The 17500-nt window shown below is 38.3% G+C and overlaps 1 protein-coding gene across 2 annotated transcripts in view; it reads right to left on the bottom strand.

Annotated features, from left to right (window-relative positions):
- The window catches only part of LOC144981109 (uncharacterized), an 89277-nt gene that overhangs the window by 39754 nt on the left and 32023 nt on the right, over window positions 1–17500 (bottom strand). For both annotated transcript variants that reach the window (XM_078929239.1, XM_078929240.1), the window contains exons 16-25: window positions 16995–17195; window positions 16253–16333; window positions 15623–15720; window positions 13032–13238; window positions 12299–12353; window positions 4301–4414; window positions 3740–3844; window positions 2539–2753; window positions 953–1106; window positions 400–516 (exon numbers count right to left, since the gene is read on the bottom strand). In XM_078929239.1, the coding sequence (XP_078785365.1) occupies window positions 400–516; window positions 953–1106; window positions 2539–2753; window positions 3740–3844; window positions 4301–4414; window positions 12299–12353; window positions 13032–13238; window positions 15623–15720; window positions 16253–16333; window positions 16995–17195 (1347 nt within the window). The remainder of the gene's footprint in view (window positions 1–399; window positions 517–952; window positions 1107–2538; window positions 2754–3739; window positions 3845–4300; window positions 4415–12298; window positions 12354–13031; window positions 13239–15622; window positions 15721–16252; window positions 16334–16994; window positions 17196–17500) is intronic.

Below are 17500 nucleotides of genomic sequence, written 5' to 3'. Positions count from 1 at the left end.
ACCAGTTGTGCTGTCTAGTCCACGCAGACCCGACAAACCATGAAGGGCACGATCTATATTAACTTTCCATGTGCTCCAGGTCATTGGTCACATTGCAAAATGTCCTCAAAGTGATCTACATAGTGAAAATTGTTCAGAGATTTTGAACTATCTAACATTACGATTGGTCATTGTGTTCAGCTTCACAAATGGGTATGTTTACAACTTTTATAAACAAAGCAGAGTGTTTACATTATTTCAGAAATGTCCAATCGTTGGACAGCAACAAATCACATGATTGATGACTCGGTTGGACGGCAACATGAATAAAGACCGCTCCCATTCCTAAACGTGTTAAGTTTTTGCCCATCTGGTTCGTGAAAACAACACATTACACACCACGTAGGAACACATACTTACCCGGTGTGCCGTCTCGCCCACGCAAACCTTGCAGACCGAACTCTCCGGGGTAACCTTTCAGTCCGGGCAAACCAGGAAGACCATCAAAGCCAGGAGGTCCAGCAAAACCGCGATCACCTGAATAAAGAGAAACAGAGAGAAGAATGACATGACCAGTCGTTGAAGTTTAACACTATAAACTTCTATATATGCAACTAGATGGTCCAACGTGTTTGACACACATATCGAGGCCTAAAGGTTAAAGGTTCGATCCTGCTCCGAAAATAGATGTATGGGGTTGTTGAGGTCTTGAGACATTTGTTACTCATTGCCTCATAAGGGAATTAAATCTGATAATTTAAGTGCTGATTAATGATTATATTGCTATAATCTAGAGACTTGTATTAAGTTTGCATATTTTATTCAGAAGGAAAGAAAAAATTTTCTTAAGGAGTAAAAACTAAAGACTTTACAGTTTTAAACATCCAACATGAAATTTGGTTTTCCAAAACTGGTAAACTCTAGCCTAGTACCATATTGAAAGGAATAAAATTGATCACATGATCTCCCTTACCTTTCTCGCCAGAGCCTCCACCCTCTCCTTTGGCGCCCTGTGCTCCATCAAGCCCGTCAAATCCAGGTTGGCCAGTATCTCCTCGGGGTCCTCTGTCTCCCTTTTGTCCATATATTGTCTGACTTGCTAACTGTCCTCGAGGACCGGGCGATCCCTAAAATAAAAATGAATTTTAAAAAATCAATGGGAGGGATCTATAGATAGTATGCAGATGACGTCACTCAGGCCTTTGTTATGGTTTTTGCCATCCGCGTTTGTGAGTTGTTCTCACTAAACTGTATTAACCAGACTATAAAAGTTCATGGTTACACAGAGTTTGTGTGTTGGTCCGTTGTACTTCCGGATGGCAATGTTGTGAGCTTCTTAGCCAACCGCATACTATCTATAGATAGAATGCGCTTGGCCAAGGAGTTCACAACATTGCCATCCGGAAGTATAACGAACCAACACACAAACTCTGTGTAACCATGAACTTTTATAGTCTGGTTAATACAGTTTGGTGAGAACAACTCACAAACGCGGATGGCAAAAACAATAACAAAGACCTGAGTGACGTCATCTGCATACTATCTATAGATAGTTCGAAGATGACGTCACTCAGGTCTTTGTTATTGTTTTTGTTTTTTGTTTTTTTGCCATCCGCGTTTATGAGTAATGCTAGCTGAACAGTTTTAACCCGACTATAAAAGTTCATGGATACACACAGTTTTGTGTGTTGGTCCGTTATACTTCTGGATGGCAATGTTATGAGCTTCTTAGCCAAGCGCATCCTATCTTTATTACATTTCCATGTGCTCGAGGTCATTGGTCACATTGCAAAATGTGCTCAAAGCGACCCAAGTAGTGAAAAGTGTTCACAGCTTTTGAAATATCTAACATCACGATTGGTCATTTCATTCAGCTTGACACATGGGTATGTTTACACCGTTCATGAACAAAACAGAGTGTTTACATTTGTTAAGAAACATCCACTCGTTGGACAGCAACAAATCATTTGATTGGTGACTTGGTTTGACGAAAACATGAATATAGATCGCTCCCATTATAAAGAAGAAGACAAAAATCAAGGATGTTTATTTGTTACCCATGGCTTCAAAACGGAATAAGGAAGAGAAAGAAAGGAAGAAAGAAAAAGAGCAGAGACATATAATTAGCGTGAAAGGACGAGAGAGAAAACAACATTGGGAAAGGAGAGGAGAAAGAGGTGACATCGCTACCACTCGAAAAAACAGAGTGAATTGTGCTCATTGTCGATGAGACTGATATTCACTTAGAGTGAATAATACTCACTGACCACAACAAGGAGTGGATCAAATTGATGAGGATGATGAGGATGATGATGATGATGAGGAGGAGGAGGAGGAGGACGACGACGACGACGACGACGACGACCATGTAGAAGATGAGAAGAGGAGGAAAATAATAAAGAAGAAAAGAAAAGGGAAGAGAAGAAGAAGAAAAAGAAGAAGAAGAAGAAGAAGAAGAAGAAGAAGAAGAAGAAGAAGAAGATGATGATGATGATGATGATGATGATGATGATGATGATGATGATGATGATGATGATGTATTGATTTGTAAACTCTTACCTTGGGTCCAGGATTTCCAGGCAGGCCATTATCTCCCACACCACCTCGACGACCGGGGAAACCAGGAGGCCCGTCATCCCCTGAGGCGCCCGGGTACCCCTTGGGGCCGTCTGTGCCTTGAAGTCCTGGTAGGCCAGGTAAGCCCGCCCGTCCCTTGGTGCCCGGAAGACCGGGGAAACCGTTCAATCCCATAATTCCGGGCTCTCCGTTCAAACCTGACATGGAAAGAAAAGATAGTTTGAAGACGACGTCACTCTTTGTTATTGTTTTTTGCCATCCGCGTTTATGAGTATTTCTCACTAAACTGTATTAACCAGACTATAAAAGTTCAAGGATACACACAGTTTTGTGTGATGGTCCGTAATACTTTCGGATGGCAATGTTATGAGCTTCTTAGCCAAGCGCATACTATCTATAAAATCGATTTGTTTGGGTTTTTTTTAAGTGAGTGGAGTAGGCACTTATGTTGATTATAATAAGAAATTAAACTGGACAGCGTGGCTCAGCGGTACGGTCTTTGCTTCGTACCTAAAAGGTACCGAGTTCGAGTACCCGCCGCGCTGGGTGGCCTTGAGCAAGACACCTCGCCCTAGCTCACTTTGCGGCCCTGCTGTGCGGCTGACACCTGGGTTATTCCAGTCTTTACTTGGAATAGACCCTGAAGACAAATTTCCCCGTGGGGATGAATAAAGGGAATTTTATTTTTGTTTTATTTTTTTAAAATATGTAGAAGATTGCCAGAAGACAATAGAGAGTAAAAACTTTGCGGTTATCGAGAGTTGAACCTAGGACCCGACTGTTACCCTCCACCTGGCCATGAAAATGACACTGCAAAATACGCTATTCACTTGGGGGGGAGGGGGGGGGGATGGGGGCGCTCTACAATCAACGCTACCTGATGTCTCGGTGTCCTGGCTGGGTATCTCGAGCATAGAGCGGTTCTAGACTCAACGCATTATCACAAACACATTTATGCACAAGCATTCTGCGGTGCATTTTTTTGCAGCATTGATAGGACCGAGACATTTCTTGAAGAGGGAATACACACAAACAAGCACATACTCACACACAACCACACACACACACTCACTCACACACAACCACACACACACACTCACTCACACACAACCACACACACACACAACCACACACACACACATGCCCCTTTAAACTTCTTGCGAAGATTTAAATTACCACTTACCAACATCTCCCTTTTCTCCAGGGAAGCCGTCAAAGCCGTCTCGTCCAGGGGCACCAATGTCTCCCTTCATACCGTCCACAAGGGTTCCTCGGTCTCCTCTTAGACCTGAGATAAACGAGGATAAATGTTTGATAATCTTCCATTATGATATTATTATTATTATTATATTATTATATATTATTATTATTATTATTATTATTATTATTATTATTATTATTATTATTATTATTATTATTATTATTATTATTATTATTATTATTATTATTATTATTATTATTATTATTATTATATATTATTATTATTTATTATTATCATTATTATTATTATTATTATTGTTATTATTATATTATTTATTATTATTATTATTTATTATTATTATATTATTATTATTATTATTTTATTATTATTATTATTATTATTATTATTATTATTATTATTATTATTATTTATTACTATTATTATTAGTATTATTATTATTATTATTATTATTATTATTATTATTATTATTATTATTATTATTATTATTATTATTATTATTATTCGTTAATTAATGATTATTACCTTTATCTCCTCTGAAACCTGGAAGTCCGTCCAAACCTGGGATACCAGCGATACCCTTATCTCCCTTGCGTCCAGAGCGGGAATAACCTCTCTCTCCTTTAATACCGGGGACACCTGCAAAGAGAGAAGGATTCATGTAAGTAAGAATGATTCTTAATGGAAGTTTATGCGTGTGGGAATTAACCCTCTCATTACCAGCCATTTTCAAGATTTTCTCCAAACCTTCACACCCAACTACCACAAAAATACATTTGTTATCACTCAGACGAAATAACAGTAAAATTTTTGCGATAAATAATTTCTGTAGCAAAACATGCTCTACAACACACTGTTCATTTTCTTTACTTTTTATGATGTACAAAAGAAATTTGAATAAGAGAAATGTTGGTTGTATCGTAACGAATGTGACGATTTTCCTATAGTTGGTAAGGAGAGGGTTAAACAAAGTGATCTTTTTAAAAAAAACTGCCTGAAAAAAAATTTATAGCGCCAAGCATAAACAGCTTTAAAAGCCAAATTGACAGTTTCCTGCAGGATCTAAAATACAGCACCGATTTCCCATTGAAGCTGGCCAGCCTTTCAACCTCCACAAGTTGGTGGAGACCGATCCAAAGACCATCAACGGGCCACCGGTGTACCACGCGAAAATGACTCTATCGCCAAAAAGACTCTAGAGTTAAATTGGCGTACGCGAGGCACACTCTAGAGTTAGTCTCGCGGCCGCGAGGCTAACTCTAGAGTCTGTCTGGCGTACGCCAAGTTAACTCTAGAGTCTTTTTTTGAAACCATCCTAAAATTTGACTTTTCCTTATTAACGACAAAATATTTATTTTTTAAATTAAAAAAAAGTACAAATCAACAGCTTCACAAAGTAAGAGATGAATTCACAGTATTTCCAAAAAAAAATAATTAAAAAATCTAGTGCTGACACAGTAGTTTCGGTGTACCACGCGAGAATGACTCTACCAAAAAAAGACTCTAGAGTTAAATTGGCGTACGCGAGGCATACTCTAGAGGTAGTCTTGCGGCCGCGAGGCTAACTCTAGAGTCTGTCTCGCGTACGCCAAGTTAACTCTAGAGTCTTTTTGGCGATAGAGTCATTCTGGCGTGCTACATCGGCCCTCTACGATGAACTCATACTCATTCTCATACTCATATTCATATAATAAATCATAGAGCGCCCATGTCCATTGACGAACGTGTTCAATGGCGGTTTGCAAGACAGAGGTGACATGATAACTTCTTTAAAAATTATGTTACTGTAGATGATCCAAAATATTAACGAAAGAGTGAAAATGGAGAGGCTACGTATGGGAACAAAACAGACAATGGACGTTTCGGGTAAAATCCTTCGTCAGCACAATAATACACAAATAAACGTGGAATCAAATGAAAGATAATGCAAAAAAAAACTTTTGTCTTCTGTGTTATATTTTATTTGTTTTCCACGTTTATTTGTGTATTGCTGTGCTGACGAAGGGTTTGTACCCGAAACGTCCATTGTCTGTTTTGTTCCCATACGAAGCCTCTCTATTTTCACTCTTTCGTTAGTATTTTACGATCATCGGTTTCAGGCAGCCCTTACCGTTTTCTACTTTGTAGATGATCCATTAAGTTAAGCTGACACCAACGGAATGTGAAAAATGCGATTTTGAAATATTAAGGAAAAGTTAATCTGTAATATTATGTAACGAAATGCTTCCGTGTAGGCGTCAGTTTACGACAGGATGTACGTCGTCGTAGTATTAGTTGTTGTTGTTATTGTAATCCCTCCGGAACAACCCTTCTTTTGTTGATACAGGTCTTATCAGATCATGCACCTATGGCCCGGAAGTTTGAATTAAACTACGTAGTGTGGGTGTTATTGTGAGAAAGGCATCAATCTTGTTTTCTCCGTAAACTTATAAGCAAAGTAGGATCCCTGTATTCTACGGGAGTGACTTTGTTATGGTATGGCTTGATTGATATCTCGTAACTATGGGGCTGACGAATTTATTTATCCTTGATATGAGGATGTCCGGTATCAGGATGGGTTGTTGTTGTCCATGATTATGGAATCTGGGGGAGTTTTAAGGAATTTCAGATGTTTACGGATATGACTAACATCCGGTTGTGTGGGTAGAATTTTGCTTCGTTTGCTTGATTTTTGCCTATAAATGCCAGAGTTTTGAGCAGTTTCTTCAGACCACTCAGCGGAGTCTTTTAGGCTCATTGTCTCAAAAGAGACCAGACAGCGGAGTCTTTTAGGCTCATAGTCTCTAAGCGATAACCACAGCGGAGTCTTTTAGGCTCATTTGTTTAACTCTTGTGTAGAGTTGGATTAAAGTCTTGTGTAGACTTTGTAGTGCTCAAAGTTCGAGCTGAAACACGTTTTGTGTTAACTCTTGTGTAGAGTGTGATTTAAGTCTTGTGTAGACTTTGTGGTGCTCAAAGTTTGAGCTGAATCAAGTTGTGTTATAACTCTTGTGTAGAGTTTGATTAAAGTCTTGTGTAGACTTAATTTGTGATTTCTATAATCTGTTCGGCTCTGGTGAGATTTTGAATAATATGTTGTGATTACAATTATGATTGTGTTTTGATATTAATATCATAATATCACTTTAACTTTTGAGTCTCAATTAATTAATCAGATAATTAAATTAATTGTATAATATATTCTTGTTGTAAAGAAAATAAGCTTTTCTTACTATAAAGCATTATTATTTCATATCTACAAAGTAAAGCAATATTAATCAACATTAATAAATTGATTGGTTAAAGTAAAATAATATTTACTCATTTAAAGTAAACATATTGAATGAGTTCGAATATAGATAGAGTTATATTCGTATGATTATCATGTGATAACAAAATCATTTTCTTTCTTTAAAGTGAATGAGCCGTTGGAGGCTGGGCTTTAACAAGCCAACTTTAGGCTATACGCTCATAGCTTGACACTAATAGAAACTGAACATTTGCCTGTTTTATAAGTTACCTGTGAAGAACCATTTGCTTATTTTAATATCAGAACATTGAGAAACAATTGATCTGTTTATGAATACTGTGAAATCAGAACAATTTCAAGAAGAGACAAATTAACAATATTAGAACAACCTTACAGTTTTTGTTGAATATCAAGGACACTCTTTTGGCTTTCTTCTACACGTCTGGATTGTGTTTAGTTAGTTAGTTAATTATTAGTTGCCTGTATGACTGTGATGGTTGCAACCTATCTGTGAGATTGTCTGATGTGGTAGCGGTTTGGTAAAGTATTGATAATTAATTGATTTAATTATATATTTTCATATCGCTTTCATATCATATTCATCATCACACCATCTCCATCAATTTGTCATCCATCCATTTGATTTCATACTTATGACATCTATCATTTCATCTTCATATCTCATAATATCTTTGTTATATTGTAATAAAATATATCTTCATTTAGCTTCAAAACCTTTATCAACGTATTGTGTTTGGTTATTGATCGGTGTCGTAGCTTGAATATAGCACACATAAACAAGGTTGCAAACTGCGCTACATAAGCATACGGTTTACGTGCGCACTTTGTGACATAATTTGGTGTCAGAAGTGGGATTCTTATTGTTGTGCATTCAAGAGACATCGCGACCAAACAATTGTTGAGACAGGTTAGGGAGTTGTTTCAAACTTGAGATAGATACTATCTTTGAGCTTAAAGCAAATTGGTATCCATTTAATGGTTATAAGACTGTCATTATACGCAAGGTGTAATACAAGTTATTCTGGTAATTTTCATTTGTTCGGTTCTAAGTTGTCAGTCATCTGACATAGTGATACGGATCACTGACTTAGCGCGAAAGCGGTACTCGCGCTGTAAAGCCTCCATTGTCCCCCCTCTCCCTTTTGTAAGGAACGAAGGTGGTTGTTGGGGTAATTTGATTCCGTGTAGGAATCTGGGAGAATATTGTGTCGGTCCCGTGTGAGGATCTGTATTAAATCATTTGTTCTGACTTTCTATGCACATATAGTAAGTCAAGGTATTGATTCTGAGAGAGAATCTGGGTGAAGACATTTTGTTGATTCTGTGTAAGAATCTGGGTGAAGATATTTTGTTGATTCTAAGAAAGAATCTGGGTGAAGATATTTTGTTGATTCTGAGAGAGAATCTGGGTGAAGATATTTTGTTGATTCTGAGAGAGAATCTGGGTGAAGACATTTTGTTGATTCTAAGAAAGAATCTGGGTGAAGATATTTTGTTGATTCTGAGAGAGAATCTGGGTGAAGACATTTTGTTGATTCTAAGAAAGAATCTGGGTGAAGATATTTTGTTGATTCTGAGAGAGAATCTGGGTGAAGACATTTTGTTGATTCTAAGAAAGAATCTGGGTGAAGATATTTTGTTGATTCTAAGAGAGAATCTGGGTGAAGATATTTTGTTGATTCTAAGAGAGAATCTGGGTGAAGATATTTTGTTGATTCTAAGAAAGAATCTGGGTGAAGATATTTTGTTGATTCTGAGAAAGAATCTGGGTGAAGTTATTTTGTTGATTCTGAGAAAGAATCTGGGTGAAGATAGTTTTTATGATTCCGTGTGGGGAATCTGGGTGAAGCTATTTTGTTGATTCCGTGTGAGGAATCTGGGTGAAGCTATTGTGTTGATTCCGTGTGGGGAATCTGGGTGAAGCGTTGGTTCCGTGTGAGGACCTGTATTAAATCAGTTGTTTTGACTCTAATATACGTCTATATTAAGTCAATGTTTTGATTCTGTGTAGGAATCTGGGTGAAGCGTTGGTTCTGTGTTAGGACCTGTAGTAAATTTGTTTTGATTCTATATTTGAGTCTATATATAGATCAATGTTGAATTCCGTGTAGGAATCGGTATTAATTGCCTGTTTTGAATCTGTTTTGGGATCTATATTGACCGCATATCGTTAATAAGGTTACTTGTAATACCACTTTATTCTACGTGAAAGTAACATTTACGGCAACAGTGTCGATAAACATATTGAAGTTTGTTTATTTGAATTTGAATTGGTTTGATTAATTGTCCTAGAGATGGATGTGGAAAGATTAATTAAACCTGGAGAAAAATTGGAGTTAAGGGGTGAAGATCTCCGTGCTTGGGTGACAGCCCAGTTACAAGAAGATGAAGAGAGAAAAGAGAAGGAGAGAGAACGTGCCAAAGAAGAGGAGGAGATAAGCAGAGCACGAGCTCAAAGGCAAGAAGCTCTGATGGAGAAAGAGCTTGAACTGCTTAGGTTAAAGTCGGAGTGTCAGGCTTCCTCCAACAACGACAGTATGACAAGTGACATTCGATCATTTACTCATGCTCCCACTGTTAAGAGTCCTCGACTTCCATGTTTTGACGAAAACAAGGATCATGAACCACCGAAATGCATGACACACGGCAAGGTGGAGTTGAAGTGTGGATGGGTGATGCCGATGTTGTCTGTCGAAGGAAGGGACAACAATGAGCCCGAATAATTGTCGAGATCGATGTGATCTTGAGGCATTTCGTTGATTTAACTAAATGTTGTACCAAATTTAGTCTTAGGGGGGAGATATGTAACGAAATGCTTCCGTGTAGGCGTCAGTTTACGACAGGATGTACGTCGTCGTAGTATTAGTTGTTGTTGTTATTGTAATCCCTCCGGAACAACCCTTCTTTTGTTGATACAGGTCTTATCAGATCATGCACCTATGGCCCGGAAGTTTGAATTAAACTACGTAGTGTGGGTGTTATTGTGAGAAAGGCATCAATCTTGTTTTCTCCGTAAACTTATAAGCAAAGTAGGATCCCTGTATTCTACGGGAGTGACTTTGTTATGGTATGGCTTGATTGATATCTCGTAACTATGGGGCTGACGAATTTATTTATCCTTGATATGAGGATGTCCGGTATCAGGATGGGTTGTTGTTGTCCATGATTATGGAATCTGGGGGAGTTTTAAGGAATTTCAGATGTTTACGGATATGACTAACATCCGGTTGTGTGGGTAGAATTTTGCTTCGTTTGCTTGATTTTTGCCTATAAATGCCAGAGTTTTGAGCAGTTTCTTCAGACCACTCAGCGGAGTCTTTTAGGCTCATTGTCTCAAAAGAGACCAGACAGCGGAGTCTTTTAGGCTCATAGTCTCTAAGCGATAACCACAGCGGAGTCTTTTAGGCTCATTTGTTTAACTCTTGTGTAGAGTTGGATTAAAGTCTTGTGTAGACTTTGTAGTGCTCAAAGTTCGAGCTGAAACACGTTTTGTGTTAACTCTTGTGTAGAGTGTGATTTAAGTCTTGTGTAGACTTTGTGGTGCTCAAAGTTTGAGCTGAATCAAGTTGTGTTATAACTCTTGTGTAGAGTTTGATTAAAGTCTTGTGTAGACTTAATTTGTGATTTCTATAATCTGTTCGGCTCTGGTGAGATTTTGAATAATATGTTGTGATTACAATTATGATTGTGTTTTGATATTAATATCATAATATCACTTTAACTTTTGAGTCTCAATTAATTAATCAGATAATTAAATTAATTGTATAATATATTCTTGTTGTAAAGAAAATAAGCTTTTCTTACTATAAAGCATTATTATTTCATATCTACAAAGTAAAGCAATATTAATCAACATTAATAAATTGATTGGTTAAAGTAAAATAATATTTACTCATTTAAAGTAAACATATTGAATGAGTTCGAATATAGATAGAGTTATATTCGTATGATTATCATGTGATAACAAAATCATTTTCTTTCTTTAAAGTGAATGAGCCGTTGGAGGCTGGGCTTTAACAAGCCAACTTTAGGCTATACGCTCATAGCTTGACACTAATAGAAACTGAACATTTGCCTGTTTTATAAGTTACCTGTGAAGAACCATTTGCTTATTTTAATATCAGAACATTGAGAAACAATTGATCTGTTTATGAATACTGTGAAATCAGAACAATTTCAAGAAGAGACAAATTAACAATATTAGAACAACCTTACAGTTTTTGTTGAATATCAAGGACACTCTTTTGGCTTTCTTCTACACGTCTGGATTGTGTTTAGTTAGTTAGTTAATTATTAGTTGCCTGTATGACTGTGATGGTTGCAACCTATCTGTGAGATTGTCTGATGTGGTAGCGGTTTGGTAAAGTATTGATAATTAATTGATTTAATTATATATTTTCATATCGCTTTCATATCATATTCATCATCACACCATCTCCATCAATTTGTCATCCATCCATTTGATTTCATACTTATGACATCTATCATTTCATCTTCATATCTCATAATATCTTTGTTATATTGTAATAAAATATATCTTCATTTAGCTTCAAAACCTTTATCAACGTATTGTGTTTGGTTATTGATCGGTGTCGTAGCTTGAATATAGCACACATAAACAAGGTTGCAAACTGCGCTACATAAGCATACGGTTTACGTGCGCACTTTGTGACATATTCCGTCTTCAGTCAAGACATGAAACACCCAATAGACTTCAATAGTCGTGACGTCACTTCCCTCGTAATGACGCATAGTAACTTAGTAACAGGTTCTAATGGAGGACACCCTCATGAAATACTTCTCCGACGAGCATAAAAGTGTATCCAGGGGAGAAAAACATTATAGATCTGATCATGTTTTGACTTTTATACATTCTGATCACATGACACGTGAAAAAGTTCTAGCCAGCATGAATAATAAAAAGTACCGATTTTCATCGTTTAGAACCAAGCTAGGAATAAGTGCAACACTGAGGTACATATTGTGTATGGTGATTAATTAAGTGAACATGTGTGACCCATCGTCTCAAAACGGTATTATGTCGGAATGGACCAGATGCTTAAACGCCGAATTTAATGATAAAACTGGTCAAAAATAAAAATTGTTGGCATTAGCACCGTAAAATACGGTATCCATTCTCCTCAATAAAGCATACAAACTCAACACAAGTCTGATATTTCTGGCTATAAATTCAATTTTCAACATCTTAACCATCCCGACTTAATACCGTTTTGAGGCGAAGGGTCACATATGGTATTTAATCTATGCTGTACCTGGTCGGCCATCGAGACCATCCAGACCGTCATCTCCAGTGACACCAGGTTCGCCCTGTGGGGAAAGGAAAATAGCGGCACTGGCTGAAGTTGTGATTGGTAGAGGTAGAAGAGGAGGGGGGGGGGATTTTCTTGGTGTTGTAGTGGTGGTGGTGTTTGGTAGTGGTGGTGCTGGTGGTGTTGGTGTTGGTGGTGATGATGATGATGATGATGATGATGATGATGATGATGATGATAATGATGATTGTGCCTATAATGCAAAGTTTATTTTGACCTCAATGACAGCAACAACAACAACATCAACAACAGCAACAACAACAACAACAGCAACAGACAACAACACAAACAACAACAACAACAACAACAACAACAGAAAGCAACAATCCACAAATCAATTTGTCAGATATCTCCACCACCCTTTAAAAAAAATTTGATTGATCTTTTATATAGCGCAATATCCACGAAATGTGCTCAAAGCACTTTACAAGGGGTCCCTGATGACCAACAACAACACGTAACATGCAAAACGAAACATGTCGCAAGTTAAGCGATATTTCCAATTTTTCTGACAGAGACAACGCTGTCAACGGCCAGGTACTCGTTTTACACCTGAGTACGGGGAGAGAATGTGAGTAAAGAGCCTTTTCCAAGGACTCAACTACGCGCCAAACCAAGGACCTTCCGATCTGAAAGCGAGTGTCATATTATCACAAGACCACATAGCCGCGCCTACCTGCATGCCTTTGTTTCCGTATCTTCCTGGGGAGCCACGAGGCCCAGTGCCTCCCATAGGGCCTCCCAAACCTGGTGAACCAGTGTATCCGATGTCACCTTTCTCTCCGGGGTCCCCGACATAAAGGTTGATGTCGATTCCGATGACCTCGCCAGGCTCTCCCTTGAAGCCGTCTTCTCCGTCAGGACCGGATCGTCCTTGGAATCCCTGGAGATAAAAATTATTAGAGCATTAAAACTACGACAAAAATAAATCGTGTTTGACTACATTTATATTATGTGGAAGTGAAGACGGAGGAGGAGGAGGAGGAGGAGGAGGAGGAGGGGGAGAATGAAACGAAGGAGAGGAGAACGAGGAGACGGAGGAAGCAAGAGCTGAGGAGGAGGAGGAGCAGGAGGAGGGAAGAAGAAGAAGAAGAAGAAGAAGAAGAAGAAGAAGAAGAAGAAGAAGAAGAAGAAGAAGAGGAGGAGGAGGAGAAGGAGGGAAGAAGAAGAAGAAGAAGAAGAAGAAGAAGAAGAAGAAGAAGAAGAAGAAGAAGAAGAAGAAGAAGACGAAGAAGAAGAAGAAGAAGATGATGATGATGATGATGATGATGATGATGATGATGAGGATGAAGAAAATGATGATGATGATGAAGAAAATGATGATGATGATTATGAAGAAGACGAAGAAGAAGAAAAAGAAGAAGAAGAAGAAGAAGAAGAAGAAGAAGAAGAAGAAGAAGAAGAAGAAGAAGAAGAAGAAGAAGAAAAAAGAAGAAGAAGAAGAAATCAAAATCAAATATTAATATATTTGTCAGAAGACGTATACTTCAACTATCGACAGGTTAAGAAGACCGACCACCAATCTGACAAAGCGACAAGCAAGCGACACTTCTTCGAAGACTGATATCATTGTAATTGGATTCAATAGTCTGATGTCAGGCCGCCTGGCAACGGCGGCCATCTTGATTCTAAACAAAGAAAATCATTACTTCTTATTCTTCATGCTGGCTAGAACTTTTCATATGCCTTGTGATCAGAATGTGTAAAAGTCAAAACATGATCAAATTTATTGGAGTTTTTTTCCCTCTGGATACGCTTTTATGCTCGCCGGGGAAATATTTCATACGGGCGTCCGCCATTGTTCCGATAGTTTAGAGCCAGTGTTACTAAGTTACCATGCGTCATTAGGAAGGAAGTGACGTTACGACTGTTGAAGAGTATTGATGGTTCCTTTTTGACCTCTGGTTGCTTTGCCTGCCAAGCTATTGACATGGATGCCTTTTTAACTCTTATCTTATAGTGTGAGCCTTCAGTTTTTCAATCAACATACATTACATACACTTTTGAAAATAATCTCAGTTATCGTATTAAAAGTAGTTGAATAAACATTTAAGTTGTTTCATTTTTGCCTCGAAAATATTTAATAAAGTATATGTTGGCCGTGAAATCAACCGCTGACCGTGAACCGAAGATCCATAGCCAACCATAGCCTACCTATCACCCGGATTAAACAACCCACAGATCCTGAGCATCACTCATAATTTTAACACAGATGTTTGAAAAAAATGCACCCTCTCGTCAGGTTTTGCGATGCAATTCATTTACCAGTGTGTCAATAATATATTGTGATGAACATTCACTAATTGGACCGACCTATTTGTGTGTTTGACATGGACTAAGGGTATCTAGGGCCTTTTCATAAAGGACATAATGTAAATAGTGAAGGGGGAAGAAACGGGTAAATAGTAGGACATATTCTGATTGGTTAATGCTTCGTAACGGACGAACCATCATTGTATCTTTTTTGATTGGTCATAATAAAAAAGTGTCTCGTTTCAGACTTCGGCAGTTTAACCAACGGGAAGTGAATTATAATCTATTTGCCTACGCTTTAAAGTTATCTAGTATTTATTTAGTATTTATACCGCCGGTGACGTATGCGATGGCTTGGTCATGTACACAGGATGGAAGATGGGCGCGTACCCAAAGACATCATGTACGGCGAACTAGCTTCTGGATGGCGACCAACCCGCCGCCCAGCTCTGCGTTTCTATGATGTCTGCAAACGAGACATGAAACTGACAGGCATCAACTCAAACGCGTGGGAATCGCTTGCTGCCGACCGCAGAGGCTGGAGATATGCGGTGAGGGAGGGAGTGAAGAGAGGCGAGGAGAGGAGAAAGAAGAAGTTTGAGGAGAGGAGAGCAAGGAGAAAAGAGAGGCAGCAGAACGAAACACCAAAAACACAGTCAAACTACGTGTGCAGCAACTGCGGTAGAGACTGCCATGCAAGGATCGGTCTGCTGAGTCACACCCGTCGCTGCTCTCAACAAGACTGATGAAACCAAAGTCATACAAGGCGCAAACCATCGTTTCTTGAGACGGAAGGATGCCTACTGTCACTCTCTTATTTTCTATTTAAAAGCTCTGACACCAATCTTATGTTGACAACAAGTTTTATTGAGATTAAGATCACTATAATAAAATTATGAAGCAGGAGTCAGAAATGTGTAGCTCTACGCAGAATTGTTGTAGTACTGGATAGTAGAAAAGTCTGCTAAAAAACTAAAATGCCAAAGAAAATCAAGGGATGTAATTCATCCATACCGGTTGTCCTCGAATACCAGGAGGGCCAGGAAGACCAGATTCTCCAGGTTCACCTTTGACCCCAATGACTCCTTCTACTCCGTCTGTTCCATCCAAACCTATGGCACAGAACGAAGAAAATAATGAAAGTGATTAACATGAAGAAGAAGAAAAAGAAGAAGAAAAAGAAGAAGAAGAAGAAGAAGAAGAAGAAGAAGAAGAAGAAGAAGAAGAAGAAGAAGAAGAAGAAGAAGAAGAAGAAGAAGAAGAAGAAGAAGAAGAAGAAGAAGAAGAAAAGAAGAAGAAGAAGAAGAAGAAGAAGAAGAAGAAGAAGAAGAAGAAGAAGAAGAAGAAGAAGAAGAAGAAGAAGAAGAAGAAGAAGAAGAAGAAAAGAGGAGGAGGAGGAGGAGGAAGAAGAAGAAGAGAAGAAGGAGGAGGAGGAAAGGGAGGAAATTAAGAAGAAGAAGAAAAAGAAGAAGAAGAAGAAGAAGAAGAAGAAGAAGAAGGATACCCGACGTCCTATAGTGAGACGATGTTGATGTTTGTGATGATCATGATTTTGGTGGCGATATTGTTTTGCTCATTGCTATGAACGCTTAAATAATTACAACAAAGAATGGCAAAACGAAATGACGCCACAGTGGATCATACCTGGGTATCCTCTTTCTCCGTCGTCTCCATCGCGACCAGGCTCTCCGTCAGGGCAGCGAGGGCAGTCATCACCTCGGATTCCTGCAAATCGGTGGGGGAAAACATATTATTAGACATCATGAACATTATATGTTAAGAAATTTTATCATCATCATCATCATCATCATCATCATCATCATCATCATCATCAACATCATCATTACCATCATCATTATTATTATTATTATTATTATTATTATTATTATTATTATTATTATTATTATTATTATTATTATTATCATTATTAAAATAAATAATTCTAAATTATTAATCTAAATTATTATCTTTTCTCATGGATCTTATGGTGTCTTTTAGATTATCTCAAACTAAGTACATTGATAGTGTGCTCTTGGAATCTACATCTTTTCCCTATTTAAACCAGTCTTAATTGTCTTTTATTCCTGGGTACCTTTACTTTTTATTTCCATAATTTTTTCACTTTCAAGTCAGGCAGCCCCAGAGACCAGCGATTACATCGTCCTCCACTGCCCAGTCACTGAACTTGAAGGTGGCTACGAAACCGTCCTTAGGGCGGAGGAAGACTTTAGAAGCTGGGTTGACGAAATAAATTTGGAGGTGCAGCCATACGCTACTACTACTGGCGCTGAAATGACCTAAACGTGTCGCAAGCGCCGTAAAACCTCTTTAATCCCCCCCCCCCCAATACCCAAAAACAGAACAAAAAACAAATATAATGCCTCACCTCGGTCTCCATCCACGCCAGGTAAACCGTTTTCTCCAGGCAGACCAGGCTCTCCGATGTCTCCAGGGAATCCGTCTTGACCTTTTGGCCCGATGCCGTCGATACCTCGTCCTGGGTAACCTTTCACACCACGGTCTCCGGGGTCACCAGGGAATCCACGCAGCCCGGATATACCACCCAAACCGGGGAAACCTGGTTCACCTGTTTTTGTTTTTTGTTTTTGTTGTTTTTGTTTTTTGTTGGGTTTTTTTTTGTTGTTGTTTTGTTGTTTTTTTAATAGGATGAAAAAAAAGCAAGAAAGTTAATAAAATCATTTGTATTTTATTTTAAAACAAACAATTAATGTAATTAATGTCAATATTTTATGAAACCTTTACAAGCAGGGCTGGGGATCCAGATAGGTCAATCAATAGAAGACTCATGTCACACTCCGTCGAGATATTTTTCTGCACAAGATTGGGATTGAACGTCTCTGGACAAACGATTCTTTGGCGGCTCAATGAGCC

The sequence above is a fragment of the Berghia stephanieae genome, chromosome 10, assembly GCF_034508935.2.
Source record: "Berghia stephanieae isolate SIO BIC M18660-M18661 chromosome 10, UCSD_Bste_1.3, whole genome shotgun sequence".
NCBI classification, from domain to species: domain Eukaryota; kingdom Metazoa; phylum Mollusca; class Gastropoda; order Nudibranchia; family Aeolidiidae; genus Berghia; species Berghia stephanieae.
Note: the sequence above shows the minus strand (reverse complement) of the source record. Positions and strands in the feature narration are given on the sequence as shown.